The sequence below is a fragment of the Empidonax traillii genome, unplaced genomic scaffold (genome assembly GCF_003031625.1).
Source record: "Empidonax traillii isolate 1590-97213 ecotype Southwest subspecies unplaced genomic scaffold, ASM303162v1 scaffold100:size1405979, whole genome shotgun sequence".
In the NCBI taxonomy this organism is placed as follows: domain Eukaryota; kingdom Metazoa; phylum Chordata; class Aves; order Passeriformes; family Tyrannidae; genus Empidonax; species Empidonax traillii.
In genome coordinates this window covers 729,902-754,515 of record NW_020955293.1, presented here as the reverse complement: position 1 = coordinate 754,515, position 24,614 = coordinate 729,902, and the positions used below count along the sequence as shown (strand labels likewise).

Genomic DNA, 24,614 nt, shown 5'->3' with positions numbered 1-24,614 from the left:
TGGAAGCATTAACATTTTTGTCTTGAAAAAGCCTTTTTATCACAAAAACATTACTCTTAATTCTCTGTTTCTTTGGTGATCTCCTGTGACCAAAAGAGGTTATGGGGAAAAAATAAATCAAAAAAATTAATGAACTTTAGACAGCTTGGCAAAGTTTGCTTGCAAGTAACCTGGAAAATTAGTAGATTTTGGTTCTCTGCATTTGCAGAAGATGCCCTTTTTCACGTTATATCTATAAAGAGTGTCAGAAGTTACATGTAAGACAGCCATTATTATTTTTATATAGCAGGGATCATGTAAAACTTGGATTCTGCACAAAAAGCTTCTGGTAACAGGTAGTTGTTCTTGTTGCTTCTTCTTTTTTTCCCCTGTTTTGCATCTGTGTCTCAGGTATTCAGAAACTGCCAAATATTAATGAATTGGCTGCATGCAAAGATTTGCAGGAAATTTGCTTACCTGCAGACATCTATGGACATATGCAAGTCAGAGGGGATATATGTAAACCTGTCCCTTTCCTCCATCCTCATCTGACCCCATATATATTATAGTTTGATAAAGTGACCTATAATAAAAGTTATTCTGGGATTACCTTTATCAGCCAAACCTTTTTGAAATTCATATCTGATTTTAAAATCAGTGGGATGTTTCATAAGTTGGACTCAATGATCTCAGAGGTCTTTTCCAAAGTAGTTGATTCGGTGATCCTGTGTCATTCTGTGTTAGTCTTCCAATTAGTCTGGATTGTCAAATCATATAGTATACGGTGACTAGCCGCACCCAAGATAATGGAATCATTGACCTCTGTCACAAGGGGCTGGTTAAATTCAACTTTCTTTTCAAGACCATGGTAGACATCCTGTTCCTGGACCTCAAGGACCTCCTTGGTATGAGGTCAGCAGCAGTAGAATCACTTAAAAACACATAAGAATTAGCCAACTGATGAAATAAATTCAACAAGCTTTCTACAGTGTATCTTGGACCTTTGGGATAAAGAAACGATGACCGTGAATACTGTAGGCAAAATTTACAAACTTACTGCTGGGAGGTACCATGTTCAAACTGAAGTTCAGCAGAGGCTTTTCTTTTTAAGAATAAGGACTGTGAAAACTGTTTTGAGGCAAGGAGAACGAAAGTAAAGTTTAAATTAAATCCAAAGGGAAGATAATGGGATGAAAACAGAGCATTGGGGAAGGTGAGTTTTGGAGGTGGGAGCTGTTAAATGTGAATTAATTACTGTGCCTGGCTCAGCAATTAAGACCAAAACACCTCTAGCCAAAGCCCTCTATTAGCTTCCCTGTTACATGAACCAACATGTGATTATCACTGCTATGGTTGTCTTAATTCACAAATTGCAATGTCATTGTTGAAGGTATGACATTTTTTACTACAGCTGGCTTTAACCATAGGCCTGCTTGTCTTCTCACCATTCATTCCTCCCATTTGGAAACATCTTTTCAGGAGGCCTGAGCTGAGTCCTTAAGAGGGCATGGGGTCTCATCATCGAATAGACGTGTTCTTTCTTGGCTGCTTCTTCCTTACCTGCTTTGTAGGACTCAGTATCACTTTGGTTTTGACTGCTGTTCTGGTTTTTGTCAACTTTGGAATAGGCTTCAGGTTGTCTCCAGAATTTGCATGTTGTAGTTTCTTCATCCCAGAGCTACTTTTCTTCCCAAGATGACACTTTCCCAATGATGGCAGTATGGGATGTGAGTGCTCTGGTTTTTAAGTCTCCTGTTACATATTTGCATAGAAAAGGCAAATACCTGAATTACTATACTTTGTGTTGTGTGTAGGGATGAAAATTATGCTAATGAACTCTACTTTCTCATTTTCTCCTCCTCACTCTGATCCTTCCCAGCCCCCATAAGCCTGGCATCTGCAGAACACGAAGCCAGAGTATTTAAAATCCTGTGTATGCTCTCTTCAGTTTTTAGCAAGATGTTCATCCTAATTCTTGGAATTTTAAATACAAATAAAAGGATGGTAAGAAGTACTAAGTGTTGCATACTTTAAAGAATTAAAATACAGTATTACATTAAGTGACTTTATAAGTAGAGCTACAAGTTCAAGAAAATGCTTAGCAGATGCATGGATCATTGCCAGAATTTCTATCCAGAGTGTTGAACTCCCCGTCAGAGAGAGATTTCCTGATGCTTTCTTTTCTCCAGATGTTTCTGAGCATGTAGTTTCCTACAAGTCATTTTGTATTCTACTGTGTGCTATTAAAGATGAATCCAAAAAAGATTTGGAATTTTGCGTATTTTGTGAGCGCTGACAAGTCGTTAGAGAATATTAACTCTTCTCAGCTTCTCTGAATTTAATGTAAAAATAAAAAAATTAGATTGAATAGATTTTTGGGTTTTGTTTTTGTTTTTGTTTTTTTTTCCTTTTATAAGTACAGAGTAACTGTTTTTGGTAAATTACACTTAGTTTAATGACTCCAGAAAATTCATTATTTTTGTTTACTTTCTGTGTGTTTAAATGTATTTTCAAATAAATATCAGTGCTTAATGTTTGAAAACATGACTGCTCGGATGCGTAACTTCAGTGATATTTTACGGTATTACCTGACAGCTCCAGCCAGTATTTAGGTTTAATCATTATAAACAGAGATTTCCAGAGAGCTGTGGGATTTGAAGAAAAGATTCAGTTATCAAACATTAAAATAATGAAAGCTGAAATCTTTCTTGAAAGGTAAAATAATAACAGTTTGGTTGCATGCCCATTAGTTTCACATGCAGAGTGCAGTTCTGGCTCACAGCAGAATAAATCCAAATAGAACAATAATAATCTTTTTCCATCATGGCCTCATTATTTGAATGAAATATACTTGTTAACTTACACAGATGGAATAAATACAAGATAATCACAGGATCCGTGATGGCTCTAATCTAGACTGACAAACGGTTGTCTTGGTTATGAAAGCAATTCTAGAAATTCAGAGGTAGAGCCAACTGTCTTAGTTACTGGAATTATATGAACTCTGCAAAGCAATTTTCTTGAGGAATTAATTACTATTTGATTTAGATTTTATGCATATTTTAAACAAAATTTCTTCTGGCCTTGCTAGGTTATTTGAGATCCCACTGGTATAACTCTAATCACAGTTTTATAAATGGGACTATTTGAAAGTGGGCTAATGCAAACTATTTCTTTTATTAAATGTATGAAAAACTGCTTAATCTACGTGTATGGACAGAGGGTGACTGATGTTTCCTTTTAACTCTCTTCTGGCGAAATTGTTGATGCATGCCTTGAGAGTGATTAATGCAGTGGTAGCGCTGGATATAGCATCCCAGAAGTTCAATTCTTTTGAATTAGTGCTGCATTTTTGTTAAAAGTATTTCTGAAAGGTTTAATATATAGATTGTTGTGACGAAATTGCTGTTCATTTAAAAGACTTAGAGTTAGTTTATTGCCTAAAAGAGCCTGTAAGTCTAATTTAAATAACCATCAACCTATTTCTTTTCATTCTAGCTTGCCCAAGATGGAAAAATAATGTGCATTTTAAAGTACTTTAAGCTGTCTTTATATGCGTTTAATATGCTGGTACTAGGAATATGGATTTTCAAGCTGTGTATATCCTGAGGTTTAATTAAGATTATTTTTTATATCCCTATATATTAAATAACTTGTTGTTTAGTAGAAAAATTATTCTTACAACTGATTTACCAGTTAAATATTTTCATTAGTTGGCTTAAGTAGCATTTTCAAATATGTGTATTTGCTATTTTTTTAAAAGCTTTCCCTGAGTATTTGAAAACTCACAGGTTACTCAGCAGCCACTGGAATCTGTTATTTTCATTTTTGGATCTCAGCATTTTGTAATATTTATTTTGTGGTCATAATTCTGCTCTAAGAAGGTTAGATAGCTCTCCCCTGGGGACGTGGCCTTTGCAGTCCAAGCAGGTCTAGCATTAAATGATTTCAGCAGTTTCCTCTTTCCAAAGTATGAAGTGCCCTCTTCACGCAGTTCTCCGAGTCCCAGAGGCAGGAAAAGCTAACAGCCTTAATCAGTACTAAAGCCACAGCCTTTCATGTGGCAGATCAGGGCTAAAGTAAAGAAAGTAAAAGAACCATATTTATTTTTGAATTGTATTTAAAACAAAGAAGCCCCACCCAGAAAACAGGATACTACAAATTTGCTCCAACAAGCTGTTCTAATGAATCTTAATATGAGCACCAAAGTGTTGCATTGCAAATCATGAATTTTTTACTGTTTTCTGGAATGGGATTAGTAAATTACAGACTTGTAATTTTTTTGTTTAATTTTCAATAAAATGTGATGTGTTTGTGAAGACTCAGGCTTTCACGTAAAAAGTGAATCTCTTGAAAAACCTGAGATTTAGGTTTTAATGACCGTAATCAGTAAAACAGTATATCAAAAGCAAACACTTATTTGTGGAATTTCAGATTGTTGCATTAGTGAGTGCTAAAAGCTTTTTTTTTTTTTGAATGCTACTAAAAATAATTCGTCATTAAAAACCATTGTAGCTGGATGTGCTAATATGTTTAATAAACAAATGTTCATTGGATATGTTATTTTTGGCCATTTAAATGAAATAGCTGTTGACAGTCAGCACTGAAAGTTTGTAATTTATCATACAATGAGCTTAAATGGGCCTGTTAAATACTGGAAAAGAAAATATTATTGTATTCTCCTCCGAATTAGTTAGAGTTAACTAACCCATAAAAGTAACCACTGATATACCTTGGTAGCTTACTGAAGTCATTGCAGGGTCAGAGGGAACAAAACGTGAATCACAAATAAAGGAAGCAAAGCTTGTCCATGTGGCTATAGTTACAACAGAAACAATTCTTTATTCATCTTATCAAATTATAAATAGCTTTTTCTTCAGACGAAAAATAGTCTTTTACCATTCTTCTGTTGCTGAAATAAGAGTTTGGGAGAGGTTGTAGCTATGGGATTTATTTATTTTTTTTTTACTGTGCAGCCATGTTAACTCCCTTCTTCCATGCCTATGTGTTGAACTTTTTGTATACTTGAATTCATTACCTTCATTACTGTTCCTTTATGCTTGGGCTTAAATCAGTTAGGCAACTCTCCTACTCATTTGTTTTTGTCCCAAAACAAAGGGAAGACTTGCTCTCTTGGGCTGTATTTTTTCTGGTGGAACATGAAGCAGTTATGTTTCTTAGTCTTTGTCTGTTCCAGACACTACATTTTCCTTGAAAATATTTTTCCCAAAGAGACTAAAGAAAAAAATTGGGGTTTTTACTCCTTTGAGTTCTAATAGAAAATGTCATGCTAGGGATTTCTGTGGGACTATTTGAGTTCTAACTAGCCACGGTACACTTTGCTTCTGTGAGTTTGTAATGTTCAAGAGAAGTCAGTCAAGGTAATCTTTATTGATAATAATCTCAGATATATTTTACAGGTGTGTTATAGTAATAATAATAAAGGCTTTTTATTCCAGAGCTTCTTAGTGAATTTTGAAGCTATTATTAATAATCTTTTCTCATTTGAATTTTGATAGAGGATAAAAATGCTCAAATGAGCCAAGCTGAGTTACATTTAAGGCTCGTGTACCTCCTTCATTTGAGCAAATTGTGTGCCTCTAAAATGTGCTCTGGCTTCTCGTTTTTTCAGTTAAAATTGTTAGTATGTGAGTGGATAGCATGTGTTTGATCAAATGAGACTTCCTGTTGTAGAACAGCAGTTAAAACATTTGAAATCAGGCGATCAGTGTGTTCAAGAATCAGCAGAAGGTGCAAAAAATTATGGGACCCAAGTAATTGTAAATGCTGCAATGCATTGATTAGCTACAATTTTCATTCTACATAGGCACAAAAAAGATGGGAAGTAATTCCCTGTGGGGCTGGCTATTGAGTGGTTCCCTTTGAGCATTGGTAGCACTTTATATGAAGACCAAGACTGTGCATTTCAGGATTTCTACCAGGTGCTGGGAGGTCTGAGTGGCATGGTGGGGGTGGTAGAAATTGTTGTTATTTACATGGTTCTTCAAATGTGCTGTAATTCATGGAGTCCTGGTAAATTCTGGATGCAGGTGCCCTGTGTGGAAGGGGAAATGTGCTGTGCAGGCTGGAGTGCAGAGGAGTTTGTTCACAGTCTAAATAAGCTGAGCTAGTTTAGGTACTAGAATTAATCAGTATGTGGCAGTATGTTGTTCCCTAGAGAATAACTTACCCTATTTTTGGCAGGATGAAATAGCCTGTGTAAAGCTTCCTGATGTTGTGACTAGAGAAAAGGAAAAACTAGCGTGGGTGGATGTAATGTGAGCACATGACTTGGCTATGTGCGAGATCCTTAAAGAGTCTAGAAGCTGTAGTAACATACCTTAAAATTGGTTTGTTGTTTGTGACTGATTAGCAGTTCTGATAATTAGGATTAATAAGTTATTGTCTTGGGTAAAAAAATAATGTTGTTTTAAGAAATATTAATTCTCCAAAATCCTAATTGACCTACTCTGCTTACTTCCTGCTATCTGCAGCCATCCTCGCTGCAGGATATTACAGTGGCGAAACCAGTAAAAATAGTAATTTTGAAATAGCAGTCTGAAATGTTATTTTCCAAGTTTAGTTTTTGGTAACTGCCATGCCACATCACACAAGCTGGTTTATTGGCAGCTCAAAATTGGAGGAATTTTAAGGAGCTGTCAATTATGGGAAGTAATTATGAAGTAATAATTTACTACTGAGTAATTTTTATGGCCTGATAGTACATTCTTCTTTGGGCATCTTAAAGGCATTTTTTTTTCTTTTCAATAAGCTGTGCATCACCCACATTTGCTCTTGAAGAGGAAATTACCTTACTGTGCATGAGATTCAGTATTAATTGTTGATTGTGTTGTTTCTTTGATGTTAACAACATGGTTAACTTCGACTTGATTTTGTGATTTATGGATGAGTTTAATTTTGTGTGACTGGTGTTTGAAGCTCTCTAACTAGCTATAACTGGCATTGCAAGGGTGCTTCCAATATAGTGTCAAACAAAGGTCATAACAAAATTAGATCAGTATTTCCTACATGTCTTAAATTCTGCTGGACAAAATACAAACTCTAGGGCAGGAAAAAAAGATATCACCAGGTGTGTTGATGGTTTATAGAAGGTCAATAGTGCAGGACCCTTGACCTGCTTGAAGCTCGTTAAGTCAGAAAAACCTACTAAGAATAACTGGTATCATTACATAGCATCAGACCGAGCGTGTTCCTTTGTGGAGAGAACAGGTTTTTTGAGGTGATTGTTGGGGTTTTCCAGTTTCTCGTCATGTTTGATAATGGCTGCAATCTTCAGTTTGTTGAAATATATATATCTTTGTATAAAAAGTGCATCTTTCTTGTTTGCTTGTTTGAGTAAATGCTATTAGATTTTGGTGGTGGTTTTTTTTTTTTTTTTTCATCCAGCTGTCATAATTTGATAATTACTCATTTTCTGAGGGTTTTTGAGTGTTTGTAGCGCACATATCCTATTTCATGGCCAGGCGGAGCATGAGTTCTGATGAGGACCTGAGAGTCAAGTCTCTCTGCCCTCAGAGAACATGCCAAGTGTCATTGCTGCACTCTTCTGTCTTCTGCTCTCTCTTTTTCACTCTTTGTTCTCCTTGGCTGTTACATGGCTCGCTTTCTTGTGACATAAATGTAGTATGTTGGATTGAGAACAAGACACTGCAGTGGAGTAGAAGCTGTTCCCAGTACCATGCTGAGAAAGTGAGAGGTAGAGACAGCTTCAGCCTTGCTGGTTATTTTCTGGGTATATCTTTACCTAGTCTCTTCTACCTGAGTTGCTGATGACCCCTCATGGGCGTTGCTGCCTTGAGAACCATCCACTGATGTATCTGTGCAATTGCATATGTGCAAAATGCGTATGCCAAGTAGCAGATGCAGGGGAGGAAGAGAAAGCAGAGACTGACTATGCTGGGTTTCATGTTTCTTTAAAAGAAATTAATTTCAATATTTGTGTAAGACAAGCTAAGCAAGTAAATATTACATGGCTCTTAAATCTTTCCATTAGTTAACCTATGAAAAGTTGAAAGCAGCTGTTCCAGATGAATAGTTGCCCACTCATGATGAATGGTTTAACTCACATGGGAAGGCAGTAAAGTCTCACACAGCATAAGTAACATACAGAATTGTACTTTTACCTCGCCTTCCCTCTTGGGGAACTTGGGAGAAATAATACTGGTTGTCAGTACTTTTTTTTAGATATGACTAACAATATTCTTTATTTTTGTTTCGTTGCCTAGGGAATTTATGTAAGGGATGCACCTTTGAAGGACATAAAAGTGTTCAATGCGCGACGATTTGTAGCTCTTTTTAGTGTGGTAAATGCCACGAAGAGGGACGCCGGCAACTATCGCTGCATGATTCGGACAGAAGGAGGAGTTGGTGTATCAAACTATGCAGAGCTGATAGTCAAAGGTATTTCATGATACAAATCAGTATTTTCATGCTCGGTGTATTGAGTAAGGATCTGCAATGGCTAATGCAGTAAGAACGTCATCCATAGCCTGATCAACTCAATAAGAGGTTCAACAAATAGGTTTTGTTTATGTAAATATTAAGAGTCTAGTGAACTGTAAAAAGAGAATGACAGAAGCATCCAGGGCTAATTAACTTGTTACTTGTTGACTGTTGTTTTAAATATTTCCCTAAAATGCACTGTTTAGAATTATACATCTTTCCAAAATTTTTTTTTAAAGTATGAATGTAATAATGGCTCTTTGCTTCCTTTGTGGAGATTGTATTCTAAAAATATACTTACTACAAAATATGAAAGATTCACATTAAAATGAACACATAAAAATCACATATTCTGGTATATGGAGGGATGTTTTTTAAAACTTTGGGAGACACTTAAATGTTACATAGAATACATATGGAACTCCACATCTTTATTATGGAAAACTGCATTAGAGCAGTTTTTTAACATTCATTATATTTAAATTGCATTTTGATTGCTTCTTAGTTTTATATTAGTATTTTTGAGGAATGGGATTTTATTTTTGTTCTATCAGAAGCAAAGCCAAATTCTTTAGCATCTAAGCTGTGGAGCCATGTTGTTGTGTTATAGACTCATAGAATATACTGAGTTGAAAGGGATGCATCAGGATCATTGCATCCAATTCCTGGCCCTGTGCAGGACAGCCCAACAATCACACCATGTGCCTGAGAGTGTTGTCTAAATTCTTCTGGAACTCAGACAGGCTTGGTTCTGTGACCATTTCCCTGGGGAGCCCATTCCAGTACTCAGCCACGCTGTGGGTGAAAAACCTTTTCCTGATATCCAACTTCCCCTGACTCAGCTTCATGCTGTTTGCTTGAGTCCTCTCACTGGTCACAAGAGGGAGGAGATCAGTGCCGGCCCTCCTCTTCCCCTTATGAGGAAGTTCATGACTGCAATGAGGTGTCCTGTCAGTCTCCTCTTCCCAGGCTGAACAGACCAACTGACCTCAGCCACTCCTCATACAGCTTCCCCCCAAGGCCCTTCGCTGCCTTCACTGCCCTCCTTTGAAGGCTCTCCAAATGCTTTATGTTTGTTCTTATATTGTGGTGCCCAAAACTTCACACGCTATTCAGGGTGAGGCCTCACCAGTGCAGAGCAGAGCAGGACAATCCCCTCCCTTGACCAGCTGGCGATGTTTTGCCTGATGCCCCCCAGGACACGGTTGGCCCTCCTGGCTGCCAGGGCACTGCTGACTCATATTCAGCTGGTTATCGACCAGGACCCCCAGGTCTCTTCCTACAGTGCTGCTCTCCAGCCTCTAGTTCCCTAGTCTGTACACACAACCAGGGTTTCCCCGTCTCAGGTGCAGAATCTGCCACTTTGCCTTGTTGAATTTCATATGGTGGGTGATTGTCCATCTCTCTTAATTTGTTGAGGTCCCTCTGCAGAGCCTCTCTACCCTCGAGGGAGTTGACAGCTCCTCCCAATTTATTGTTGTTGGCAAACTTAGTATTCTTTTAAGTCTGGCATCCAAGTCATTAAGGAAGAACTGGGGCAAGGATGGAGCCCTGCAGAATCCCAGTAGTGACTGGACATCAGCCTGATGTCACCCCATTCATTATAACCCTTTGTGCCTGACCCGTGAGTCACTTGTTCGCCTATTGTATAACATGATTATCCAGCTGTGTGCTGGACATTTTGTCCAGAAGGATCCTGTGAGAGACAGGATTAAAAGCTTTATGGAAGTCCAAAGGCATTACACCTGCTGGCTTTCATAGATCAACAGATAGGTGGGTTATTCTGTTGTAGAGGGAAATCAGGTTTGACAAGTAGGACTTCTGCCTCATAAAGCCATGCTGGCTGTAAATGATGACTGTGTTGTCCTCCAGGAGTTTTTCAGTACCTCCCAGAATAATCTCTTCCATGACTTTACCAGGCACTGAGGTGAAACTGACAGGCCTGTAGGTGCTGGGGACCTCCTTTTTGCCCTACTTGAAAATCAGGACAACATTAGCCAGCTTCCAGTCAGCTGAAACCTCTCTGGTTATACTGGGAAATAATCCATCACCAATAGAAGAAGATGCAATAGAGCCATAATGAAGGATAGATCATGTTCGAAAAGCAAGAATATGGTTTCAGTGAATGCGTTGTAAAGAAATTAAAGAGAAACAAGACAGGACAAGGATGTTACGAGATGCTATGATCTTCATACCGGGATATGAAGATAAAAGGAGAAAACAAGTTGTATGAAAACTTAGATGAGCTGTTTGAATGGACAGATGAAGAAAGAAACAAATAGAATGGGTGGGATGAGAATATAATTATAAGGCATGGTGGAAGAAATGAGGTCCTTTCAGTCCAAGAATGAGAAGGAAATAAAGGGGTAGCCACAAATAGGTATGTATGAAAGTCAGCAAAGAAATGAAGCATGGCTTATAACCCCAGTAGGAATGATGAAGCATCTTTCAGACCTAACATGAGTGAAAACAAGGAAGAAAGGAGACTCTCTGAAGGAGGCAGATGGAAAAGTTACTGCATCAGTGACAGGAGGTACAGGAAGCCAAAGGAGTTAGCTTTTTTCCAGTTTCTTTGATTCAGAGTGTTTTATTTTATTAGTGCTCTTTTTGAGGTACAGTAGATGAAATCATGAAACGTATCATTTAAGCATTTGTGCTTACCCAGATTCTTTCAGAAAATTTGCACTGGGCATTGTGAGCAAATCGATAGCCTTAGGGTGTAATCCCATTAACTACTTGTAGAGTGGCAAAGTAATTATGGTAATCCCTATTGCCTGTGTTGGAGCTTTTATGAGACCACCTGCAGGTCATTCCTTCTGACCTAAAAAGACCCATTTTGAACACTGTGCTCTAAAACCTTAGATGACTATACTGAAATAATAGCATTAGGGACTAATTAGTAAACATGCTTTCTTACTGATGGCATAATTCAGAAATTGTATTTTCCTAATTTTTAGCAACTTTTTCAGTAAAGCTATATATATTTTTTTTAAACCATTACCATCAATAAATCATGAAAAATGTACGTATACCCACTGCATGTAATGCTTAGTATACTTGGGAATTACTGATGGCTTAATAATAGTATGTGTAGAAACAGTGGTGTAATTACTCCCCGCTCTTTGTTACAAACAATGAATTTAATTCTCTTCTCATTTACGCTGGTGTAACTAAACTGACTTAAGAGGAATTTCTCTGTATTTACATCGCTAGGATGACAGGAGAGTCAAACTGAGCATTTTTAAGTTAAAGAGGATCAGTTTTTCACATTTATCATGCTCTTTTTCATTCTGGTTACTGAACTTCCAACTCGAGTTTCAAAAAGTAAGTCCTGCACTGCAATAGGGCTTTTTTCATAATATATATTTGCTTTTAAGTAGGGACATTTGCACAGTAGAATGGGTTATAGCTCCGTACAACACTCATTCTACTTCACTGCAGACATCGTTTCACGAAATAAAAACTTATTTTCAGTAGATTCTGATTATGTGTGTAAACTTCTTTAAGGCTTGTAGTTCTGCTGTGGCGTGATGTTGTGTGGCACTGGAGATCAGGTACCAGAACTTTTGAAATGAGCGGAAGGTCTTCCAGTGTCAGGTGCTGGAAACCAAACCTGAAATCACAAAGGAATAGGAATGAAATCTTGGAAATGAAAGATATGTCAGAAACTATCAGATGTGAATTTTTTCTTCTTTTTTTGTCGTCTTCTTTTTTTTTTTTTACCTGAGCAGGCACATTATAGCAAGGTTTCATCAGTATGGAGGGGGGAAAAGCGCAATTAAAGAGCTGTCAGTTAATCCCATGTTCTCTTATTAAAGAATTGTAAACATGAATACTGTCTAGTTAATGAGAAAAAGGCTGTCAGTGAACAATTAGTCTGGCCTTAAACAAGGGGGAAAAAAAAGATTTTTTTTTTCAGAACTTTTTTGTGTTATCTTATATGCCTTTTAGAGGATGGTGAAATAAAGTATCGATTGCTCTATTTAAATAAATCCTTAAGGGAAGGTTTTCAATTTACCCAAGTGTTTGTTCTGATAAGAAAGGCTGAAAAGACAAGTGCCTTGTCATTGTGTGTGCTCAAACTGCACAGTATCCTCATCTAAGTTTGTCAGAGAATTGGATTGAAATGTCACTTTATCTAATGGGAGACATGAAATTGGCCTTGTCAGATCACCCACTTATTGTAAAAAATGGCAGTTCATATCTAATAGATGACATAAAAGTAATCAAACATTGAGCAAAAGGAAAATAGTAGGGTGGAATTGATTAAATGTATTTGGTGAAGTAAATTAGAGTTCTACATACGGTCCCTGGGTTGAATTTTTATAATAGTGGGCAGAACCAACGCAGATTAGATTTAGGAGAACAGAATGAGCCTGTCTGAGCAGACATCAGATTATTACAGAGTTCAGACTGCTTATTGAGTTCAAACAAGGTAAACCTAGGTGTCAAATTGGTTAAAAGGAGTTTGGTTAGGTTTTTAAGCAAGGGCATAGAAAGGTAGCCATCTGTAATGCTGGCAGCTTAAATGCCTGCATTTTCCAAATGAAAAATTTAGCACTGGGAACAGAACCAAAGCCCTTCAGGACCTCTAGAACAAAGAATTTATTCTGGAGGCCAAAGTCATTTTGATATCGAGACACAGTAGGAAAATATTAACAATTGCTTATCTATGGTATATGTTGGTATCAGTTATTCTCATACATTAAATATACACAGATCCTTGATATTTGTTTTTCCTCACTGCCAACTAACCTTTCATGCTGGATTCATCAGTCTGTACCCCTTTTTTACAAACAGTGCTGGTGTTAGGACTTATTTTTATGGTTGCCTAACAATTCCTATCATGAAGTTCCGCTTTCAGATGTTCGTATTTTGGCTAGTTGACTTGAGAGTAGTATTTTTCAGTGTAGGTGTGTGCCTCAGCCTGTAGGTTTTGAAAAACCTACAGCCAAAGCAGCTGACACAGTTCATCCGTCTTAGCAAACTTGCCATAGGAAAGTGCTGAAGACTCTGAAGCAGTAACATTTTTTCAGAAGAGTACTAGTTATGTCAAGAATGCTGTTTTCTGTTATTGTAAAAGTCTGTTCTCAAGTATAGTCAGTTTACAATCTACTAAACAGAACTCGTATTTCTAGGGTGGAGTCAGTCTCTTCTCCCAGGCAGCTAGCGACAGGACAAGAGGAAGTGGCCTCAAGCTGTTCCATGGAGGCTCAGGTTGGACATCAGGAAACATTTTTTCAGTGAAAGAATGGTTAAGCCTTGAAACAGGCTGCCCAGGGAGGTAGTGAAGTCACCATGCCTGATTCTATGATTCTGTGACAATGAGTAGAAGATAAACATATATACAAACATGCATATGCAAAAATGGGGCAAGAAAAAAGGAACTGTCTGGAAAGGATAACTTTCTATTGCAGGAGGGGAGAGGAAAAGCAGACGCTAGGAGAGGCGTGGTTAGAACAGCAGCAGACTGGATGGCAAGGAGAGGAGCAGGCACAGAGCTTATTGATAATGCCTGAGGTAAAAAATAACACAAAGAAACCTGGAGGGGAAAATTACTAGTATTTGTAATATGGAGATGGTGACCACAGTGTGGGGAGGAAAAAGCTGAGCAAAGCTGAGAAGAAGAAAAGTGGATGGATATAGACCACTTCAGTAAGGAAATGAGGATGAAGTGAGTGCAGTGCAAGCTGAGACACCTCTGTCATAAAAGAGAGGTGGCATGTCTGGAGTACACAAGTCAGGGCTGTTGGGTCTGGGAGGAATCCTGTTTGGGAAAGGAAACTGTGCCAAGTTAGGGATGGGTGGTAAAACTACTACTACTACTGTTACAGAGCTTAGCAGGATATTTACTAATGTGTCCAGCTAATTGGATTGTGCCTGCATAAGTGGACAGTACAAGGATACTTGGGATTTTTTTTTTTTAAATTTTAAAATATGTATAGAATAGAACAATGACTTTTTTTAATGATTAATTTACAAGTAATTTTAGGAACATTAGAATACTGAGTCACATAAAGTTTTCATCCTGAGCAGTCTCAGTAAAGGAATAGTGTAAAGTTAGCTCACATATTATCCATGATACTGTTTAGAGGTATTGTTTAATTAAATAATTAAATAGTTCGGGAGGAATTATTTCAAAACTAAAAAAAAAAAAAAATTGCATTAAGAACTATGGTGTTTCAAATCATAGTCATGTCTTTTGTTATCAGTGGGGTTATTTGTTGCCCTTCATCCAAAGTTAAATGCTTCAAAATGGCACTGTTCTCCATAGTTTCCAAAGCGATGGAATACTTTGCATGCTCAAAAAAGGAGCACAATAATACGTACACATAAAAACTAGAGAGGAAGATGGGAGAAAATACTCTTAAAGCAGATCAGTTGATTTCCACAGTATAAATTTGTAGTTATTTTATTAGTTTTATAATAATTAGGATATTATTAATATGGGCATAGCATCAGAGATGATTGATACCTCATTTTTTTCACTTTGGCTGCTCATGATGTGCTGAACACTATCACGTGAGAATATCATGGCATTGTCTTCCTAACACTTACTATTTAGTAAGATGAATCAGCTTGCAGGATAAATATTTCTTCCTTGTTTCTCTGTAAATGCAGCATGGCTCCATCTCCCACTCTGTAACTCAAAAGAAAAATCAAAAACTGCTATTTTTACTATTGAAGTAGGTTTTTGTAATTTTTCAAGTTAGTGGTTCTGAGCCACAGAGAAGTAATGTCTATTATTTTGGTCTTCTTCAAATCTTAGAGATTTACATTATCTCCCCTGGCATCTCTGTGTGATGCCTTTCCCCTCCCAATTAAAATTTTAAAAGAACTGCAAAGCATAAAGATGTTAAGATATTGTAGAAAATGTTTGGAAATTCTGTATAATTTAAGTACAAAGTATTTAAATGAAGGAGTTGTAGTTTCAAGTATGTTTTCAGTTAATATAGAAGTGCATAAGAATAAGTAGTTTACATGCATGGGTTGCTACATTTTTTTTTATCCTCTGTGTAAGGGAAGGGTTGCTCCTTATCATAAAGGCAGTCTTTTTATCTTATTTAATATAAAGGATCCATTTGTGTGGGGAGACAGAGCATCTGCCTAAAGTTTTCTATGATCTGCAGACCTCTGGCTTTGTAAGGCAGACATTATTTTCTTTCCGTAAAGGGTTGGACCCATCATAATTTGTCATAGAGTTCAAGAAGAGGTCACATATCTGTCCAAAGTCCAAAAAGTGTAAAATTTGAATATGTGGATAAACTTACCTTCTTTTTTTGAGTTAATATTCTATTTTAAAAACTGTTATTTGAAGGGTTTTACAGTACTGAATAGCTTTGTTTACTTGCTTCAGGAGAGATCTGCAAGGAAGAACTCCTGTTTAAGCTAGGTCATTGTACTAAATAGCCACTGCTACAAACTTGTTTCTGCTGTCAGTTCAAATTCCTTCCCTGGCCATGCACAACTGTAAGACCTCAGGTCTGTTGTACCATTTTATAAAGGCATTAATTTGCATGGTAGTTAATTGAGATTGCTCCACTGGCAACCATAAAACTGCTTTTAGTGAAAGACAGTAGCGCAGCAGTGTGGTACTTACCTGGCTTAAGTGATTCAAACTCCTCAGTATCCTAAAAAAATTAAACTATTCTGTTTAAAGAAAGCATAGATGAAAAAGAGAAATATCTTTCATACTTCAGTTGTGAAATCGGCCCATCATATTTGGATATGTAGTGCTTGTGTTAAAGAATCTGCTTACCTGAGTCTCATGTTTTTAACAGTCTCTCAATAAAGGCATCATGTTTGTAATGAAAGATTGATTTTATGTAATCTTGATCTCTGGTAAGAAGACAACTTCTAGTATTAAACTATGCTAATAGTATTAAACTGCACTATATGAAGGTTTTGCTGAAATAATGCAGCTTGCATTACCCTTTGGCATTGTGGCCGTAGAGAAATGAATATTCCTGACATTATTCCCTGAGGTATAAAAAGACAATAAAATACTGTCTATTCCAAGTACTTGTAATACTTGGAATGAATTGGTGTAACCACTAACCTTAGTGACCTAACTCCTGAGTTTGCATTTTGAATGGCACTTCAACAGCCTTTAGTAGCATTTGAAACTTGAAAGTAATTAACTGTTCTTTCAGCATGGCTAAGTAAATGCCTTAGGATGCTCTATAAAAGTTCCATTTCATGTCTTGGTTCACAAAACAGCCTAATGATTTAAATTGATTCTAAATCATTTTGAGTCAAGTCAGAACTGTTTCCAGACATGCTATGTCACTGTATGAAACCATAGTTTATATACTTCAGGAAGAATAGTTTCAATAAAACTGCAGCATATTTCTAATCCAGTGATGACATCAGTTTGCCATATATTGCTAATTCAGTGTTTGCCCTACTGATTTGAAAATGTAAACAATAGTCCTTATATGCTGGAATCTACCACAATATATTAAACTATTTTTATGTCTGTTCCCATTAGTAAGTATTAGTAGACATCATTGGACACATGCTGTTTTATTGCCCTTGTATCATGTTCTTCATTATAATAATCAATTAGTTTTGTTATGATGAGAATATATGGTGATGATTCCTATCTTTGCAGTTTTGTAATGTCATATTCAGCAGTCGCTAACAGATCTCACAGATCGAAGTTTGTATACAAGTGCATGGTGCTAATTAGAAACACCATCTATCTGAGGCATAGCTAATCTTCAGTGTACTTAGTGCTCTGAGTTACTCTTTCTGTAAATTAAAAAAAGCATACTGTAGGATAATTACATGTTTGTTAAAATAACAATTCTCTTATTTCTCAGGAAATACTGACTTATTTCCAGAGTTCTTTTTTCCCTTTTGTTTCATTCTTTTATGTTCTTTGCTTTAACTGTGACTTTGAAGTCCTTGAGAAAATGATGAAATATATAAATTCAGCTTCTTGTCTGTTTGACTACCTATATCTCAACACATAGGGAAATGGTTAGCAGAAGAGGATAAATCTGAATCTAAAGCTTAGGGAAGACATGTCCCACATTCATTACGTATTCTGTGTACCCTTAAGAAGGTGGCAGTGTTTGCTGATAGATATGTTAAGGATATTGGATCAAACAGTACCTTATTACAGTGGCCTGCTTTCATTCTACTTGAATATATTTAACCAGTGGGAAGGTGAATTTTTTGCAGATGTGATGCATGAAGCAGCAGAGTAATTCAACCAGTAGGGAAAACCCCAATTTGTTATTTACCTTTAAAAATAGATGATATTTGTAAATTTTTTTTGCAATCTAATTTAAAATTAGATGCCCATCACATAATAAATAAAAATGGCTTTAAAATTTTGCTCACTTTTAAAATCTTTGGAGTCCAAACTATCAGGATATCACAGGCATGCTTGCTCTGTGATAGAGCATTGCTTCTATGTAGTAGTTAGTGAAAATAAGCCATTACATGAAGTAGAATCAGACTTGTAGTAAAAACTCCAGAAATCCCCTAGCTTTCCTTTAGAAATTTTTTCATTTTAACCAGAGTATAGGACTTGAAAAATGCTTACAGAGAAGTCTGAAAATATGAATTCTGAGTAGTTAAGTACATGAAGAGTGATGAATAAAAAATTAATTTTGTTTTTATGCAGAAATTACTGTTCTGATTATGTCTAAGTATAGACTACAACATCAATTTTACCTTAAAAACGTTAGTGTCGAGTAGGAATAACGTTAACATCCAGGAATAACTGTATTTGAACAGGAAAACCTGAGATTATCTTTCTTTTTAAATTGGAAGTTAAGTTGCCATGTCATATCTTATGAATAAAATTCCATTTGCACCTTATTTGAAGTTACGTGGTATAAACCAAAAGCTTCAGGTTAAAATCTCCAAGTGCACAAGCAAAAGAGTGTGCATATTGCAGTTTAATGGAAATAAGTCAATCTGTCTTGGGGATTTCTTTATATCCATATATTTTTGCAGTCTTCAGCTCTAATATGGTACGAAACACATCACTTACTTGAATGTTTTAGAAGTGGAAAAATTGCAAGTGTAATCATTGCTTGTTCTTGTAACTGTCCTTCAGAGCCACCCGTTCCCATTGCTCCACCTCAGCTGTCCTCAGTCGGTGCAACTTACCTGTGGATACAGTTGAATGCCAATTCCATCAATGGAGATGGGCCCATTATTCAAAGAGAAGTTGAGTATCGCACTTCAAGTGGAAGCTGGTATGACATACAACCTGTGGACTCCACAAGCTATAAGATTGGGCACCTGGATCCTGATACAGAATATGAAATCAGTGTATTACTTACAAGGCCAGGTGAAGGAGGAACAGGATCTCCTGGCCCAGCTCTCAAAACAAGAACCAAATGTGCTGGTGAGTACTCAAAGGTGATAGGAAAGTTGTAAGCATCTTTCTAGGGCTGAAAACATAAGTTATTTCGCTAGCAGTTTTTACTGTCTGTCTTAAAACCTGCAGGAATTTAAACTGAATGTTTTTAAGTATAAGCTATTAACATTTTCCAGCTGTGATGACCTTGAAGCTAACCTTCATTGCCACTGTAGTTTGTAGGTGAAATCATGCTTTACTCTCTGGTATGCACTGAGCTCTCTCCATTTCATTACGCCCGTCTCTTGCTGGTGTGTGTTTGAGTTTCAGGTTAGTTCATTCTTTCTATTTTTTTTTTTCCTCTGGCTATTTTCCCAGGCTTGATTAAAATTTTGTTTGTTTTGGCTGAAGTTGCTTTTTTCCTTTTTTCAGTGTCAGTCATATCAAACTTGTAGATAAAGTGGAAGAAGATCCTTCGTAACAGCAAAAGCATTCACTGTTAAGTCTCAATTAGCAGATGAGGTTTAGCAAAGGACTGCTTTCTTGAGTGACTGACAGCATGTCTTTTTAATAAATGAGAAAGTGTAATTGCTGGTGCGTTGTAGCAATCTTGGCTTCTGTTTTGGATGCTATAATTAATAGAGCTGACCTCTGATTGTAAAAACATACAAAGCAGAATAATTTTCAGTAAGAGTGGCAGTGATATTACTTTAGGATTCAGCTGATTAAAAAATAATATTACTTGGTGATTCAGGTGCTCAAAATAATAGAGAGGATACTGTGACCTTAATTTTTTTTGGTCATTAGTATTTTCCCCCAATATTTTGAATCTTCTTTCTGCTGCTGTAAAGTTGGTGGAAGATTGGCAGGAGTGTACCTAGAGGAAATGGAAGTAAGCAAGTAGTATTAGCTTATTGTTCTTAGTCTTTTAAAGAATGGCTTGGTGTTTTTTGTCCTTTGAACAGGAAAAATTACATACTTCAACAGAAATAATTGTGTATTTCCAGTGCATGTGAAAGTACAGTTACTTGTTATGAAGTCACTTGGCCACCTGTCAGTAACTAAATGGCATTTCAGTTAAATTGAATTGGTGTGATGTCAAACCCCAAATGAAATATAGCAGCTTTCAAAATCCCAGTTTTATGTTTTGAAGATGCAAGCTTGTACAAGTAGTCACTCATTGATTTTTATTTTTTTTTTATCCTTTCATTACTGGAAAGAAGCGTTTAATGAAAAATACCAAAAGCACTACGTCTGAGTTATAATAATGGTTAAGTATTTACTACTTGTAGGATTTTCTGCGTTAGACTGAGGTTACTTTAGCTTAGTCAACAGTGAAACATAAAAATTAGTTATAGTTCCCTTCAGGAGGGTTTCGGGGTCACTGTGCCCTTTGTAGTAACATATAATACCTGTCTAGACAAGGGAAGTATGTTTTTAATACACAAGTACTTCAGTTTTTTTTAAATTAAAACAGTTTTTCTCATAATTTGATCATCTGCTTATATGACTAGTTAATGCAATAGTGGGTGCTAAGTGAGCCTGTCTGTACTAAAGGGTTAGAAAGCGTAGTGTGATAACACCAGCCAGCAGCCAAGTACCGACAGAGCTCCTCACTTGGTCACTTCTGCCATGGGACAGGGAGAAAATGAAAGGCAAGAAGACTCATGGATTGAGATGAAGACAGTGTAATAGGTGAAGAAAAAGCTGCACTTGCGAGAAAAACAAAATAGGAAACTTATTCACTGTTTCTCATTGGCAGGCAGATGTTTAGCCACTTCCTGGGAAATAGGGCCTTGGCACACATACTGGTTACTTGACAAGTGCCATAACAGTTGGCATCCCCCCTTCCTCCTCATTTCCTTGAGCTTTGATTTCTGACTGTGACACCATTTGATATTGGGCATCCATTTGGTCAGGTGAAGTCAGCAGTTCCTGCTATGTCCGTACCAGCTTCTTGTCCACTTCCAGTATATTTGCTGAGGTAGTGGAGTGGGAAAAAGAAAGCTTTGAGTCTGCGAAAGCACATTTAAAATATGGTATGTTATCAAACTTGTTTTAGTTACAAATCTAAAACACAGTGTCATACAGGCTGTATAAAGGAAATTAACTCCATCTCAGCCAGACCTAGTAGAGAGTGAAATCCAGAATTTCACTTATATTTAGGAACATCATATGCTTTCTGGTCTTTTCAGTGGTGCATACTGTTGATTAATAAAACATGCATTCAGTTTCATAAACCGCTGTGTACTGGAAGTATTTTACTACCTGGTAACGTCTTGTAATATATCAGAATTATTTGTGTTTTCATTAAGCTAAACAGTAACCTTCTTAAATTAAAAGCAGAAAATGAAGTGACTGAAAAATGTAAATTGAATGATGATATTAAATCTGTCTCCACAAACTGGCTTTTTATTGCAGAATATCCTGCTTTGAAGGTGTGGTGGTTATTGGTTAACTGTTAGCAAGTGACATGCTAATAACTGGCCCAAGGGTTTGAAAAGAGATGCTGATAAACTAATGACAGTATAATTAAGCTGGGTAGGAGTAAAATAATGCCAGTCTCCAAAGCATACCATAGAATTAATAAAACAGGAGTCTTTAAGAGAAGAATCATTGCACCTTTTTAATTACTGTGATAATTGTATGCTGCTTGCCTGTTCCCTAGGGGAAGATGGTGAACCACTTGGAGACTTGAAGCAGTATGCTAGGCATTCAATAATCTTAATAGTTCTCCAAAGCATTTGAAATATGTTTTCATTTTAGCAAAATGAGATTTCAGAGGCTTGTAATAGACAAGTCTTATCTGTAACTTTACTAAATAAAAGCATCTATAATTAGAATGCAAAGAAAAAAATATCTCTTCAGGCTTGGTTGCATCACACTCAGTGGAGCAGTTATTACTTTTGGAAGTGCTTTGCTTCCTTTTGGTGAAATATATCGTAAATGTAAGTGTTATTTCTGCATAATGTTCAGGAAGGTCCAGGAATTATATTCAGGTCTGGAGTAGATTTAACCGAGAATGTGGAGCTCAGGTTTGAAAAAGTGGAGTTTAATGGATTTTGACCATTGTGAACCACATTTGAGTCAGGCTTAGAAAAAAGGGGTTTTCTCTTTTCAGGGTATGACATGGAGGCCTTCCCAAGTTGTCTGGAATTTGAATCACCAGTTACTGTGCTCAGAGCTCCTTCTTCCCACAACCTTCTCATATGATTGAACCTAGAAGACTGCTACCAATTAAAATAAAAAGAGAGCGGGGGCAGATGGGAAGAAAATTCATTCAGACATAGGTACATGGCAGGACATTTCCATTATACAGTGTATTTCAAATTACTTGGAGATACATTTTTAGGCTGGTGTAAACTATTCCAGAATAGTCACCCACAATTGGAGCTATTTAGGGGCAGAGTATCAGAATGTTTCAGACTTCAGGCACCATTATCTGAGGAACAAGACTCTTAGCCAGGTGTGAGGCTCATAATGTCAATCACTGCTATAGAGAGCTTGGTGAGCTGTTGCTAGCAGAGAAATAGATGCACAAGTATTTGAACCAAAGAAATCACCCCATATGTGGGCATGTAACAGTACTTTGAGCAGCTCTGCCATATGGGATATAAGAAGTTTGAGGATCTGAAAATCAGTACTTATTAAAAAAAACCCACCCTCTTATCTCTTACTGAAATAGATTGGGAATCCTCCGATGCCTGAAAAAGTCCTGAATCAAATCATCTCTAAATCATAGAATCATAGAATGGTTTGGATTGGAAGGGACCTTAAAATTTGTTTAGTTCCAGCCACCCTGCTGGGGGCCCAGACACCTTCCACTAGAGCAGGTTGCTCAAATCCCCATTCAACTTGGCCTTGAACACTTCCTTCTCTGCCACATCTTCTCTGGGCAGCTTGTTCCATTGCCTCACCGCCGTCACAGTAAAGAATTTCTTCCTAACTTCTAATGTAAACCTACTTTCTGTCAGTTCAAAACCATTCCCCTTTGTCCTGTCACCACAGTTGTTGATGAGACCAAAACCAGTAGAAGTGGGCATAGTAAAACTTAGGTAGGTATGTTGAAGGATTAATGTTAGACTATTTTGTAATTTCTTCTTATCCATATCAGTATTTTTGAGGGTAGAATTATTTCTTTCAGTTTTGTCTTTAATATGCATTGTATGATTCAAATTTTGATCTAGTATGTGTCCCTCCACTGCAGTGGTGAGACAGTGCCCCAGCTAAAACACTCCTGCAAAATCCAGAACTGCTAAATACGCTCCTGAATTTTTTTTTTTTTTTTTGCTATGGCCTCTCTAGTAGGAGACTATTTTTAAGCAATGTTGTTTCTTGAATCTGTTGGTGAACAGATACATCTTAAAGACGGCTACCTTGGGAAGAAAAGATAAAATAAAATCCTCTCTCTTGCTAAGGGAGGGAATTTTTAAGGCTCCCTAGGGAAAATGGTTGCTTTTTTCTCATAATTTTTCTTTTTTCACTGTGACATTTGGAATAATTCCTGAAAATTAGCATATTTTTATTTGCTGAACCAGAAAATCTATTGGAAATTAGGAAAATAAAAACCAAAAGACTGCAATATGAGTAACTTCTGATGAATTATCCCCAAACTGTGGTGATCTTTAATAGTCAGAACTCTACTTCTCTGTGCTGAGAAACAATTATTGCCCTGGAGTATTTGCAAAAACAATAACTGTCAATTTAACCAACAATTTTCATACGATGAAGTAACAGGAATTTTTTAATTAACATAGTTGAATTTGCTGTCTCTTCTACCCCATGTCCTGATCTTGTCAGGAGAAAAGCTGTTACTCCCAGTACAACTGAGCTCTTGAAACACTGCTTGCAGGTTTGTTGTAAAATGTCTGGTACTCCTAGAAGGCTTGTTACAATCTGTAAGAGCAGAGCAGAGGAACTCTTTAAATCCCCACTCTTGAAAAAGAATAATCTTTATTTTACTCATTTTGCTTACTGCCCTGGCTTCACCTGGATAAACCTTCCAGAGGTGTACAGATCACTTCACTAATTCTGTGCTGCACACTGGCAACCACTGGCATGGTGAAAAAAAATCTACATGTGCCAGAATACACTGATGAAATGAGCATCCTCTTCCCTCTGATCACTTAAGACCTGCATCAGATTGCCACAGAAGGAAGTATCTTTAGGCAGGTGGTACAGACCAGCAACTATGTTGAACCCTGCATGTAAATTCAGTGTGCTCAGGTATGTTAGACAGCACTCCATGGCACCACTTTCCTCCTGCCCCATAACATGGAACACTTGCCAGGTCCTACAAGATAGACTGTCTGCAGCCCCTAGCGTACAACATTCTGAATACAAAGTCACTTTTGCAGTTTGTATTCCCTGTTTTTTACCCTCCTATCTTCTTTTGTTATTAATTTTGTAGTTTGTCTCCTCCTTTTGTCAGTGTCAATGCCCTAGCCTTTCTTAAATCTCAGTGGTACTTACTGCTTATTTCCATGCCCTTCTCCATTCTATATCACTATTGGGAAAGACGAGTTCCTTCCTAAAAACTTCTTTAGGTTGACATGGCAGCTGCCTTTCTATGTCCTTGAAGGCTTCTTTGGATCTTTCAACTTTTTTGTCTCAAGAAAAGAGAAATGTTCTTGTTGTTCCTGGGAATTTAGTTATTCCTTCTCATTGCTTTACCTTGGAGGACTGGCTGTAGAGAGGTTCAAATTTTTTTCAGGCATATAACATGGCTTAGTTTTGTGATCATAAGAAAATGTCAACTTGGAGCTGTACCGCAGGTTCTTTTCCACAGCTCTTTCTCAGAACTTAGCAATTTTCTCAGAAGTTTGAACCAGAGTTTTGCAGCTGTGTTGTA

The 24,614-nt window shown here is 37.0% G+C and overlaps 1 protein-coding gene across 10 annotated transcripts in view; it reads left to right on the top strand.

Moving 5' to 3' along the window:
* The window catches only part of PTPRM (protein tyrosine phosphatase, receptor type M), a 455,758-nt gene that overhangs the window by 159,001 nt on the left and 272,143 nt on the right, over positions 1 to 24,614 (top strand). For all 10 annotated transcript variants that reach the window (XM_027882060.1, XM_027882059.1, XM_027882057.1 and 7 more), the window contains exons 6-7: positions 8,226 to 8,400; positions 18,518 to 18,811. In XM_027882060.1, the coding sequence (XP_027737861.1) occupies positions 8,226 to 8,400; positions 18,518 to 18,811 (469 nt within the window). The remainder of the gene's footprint in view (positions 1 to 8,225; positions 8,401 to 18,517; positions 18,812 to 24,614) is intronic.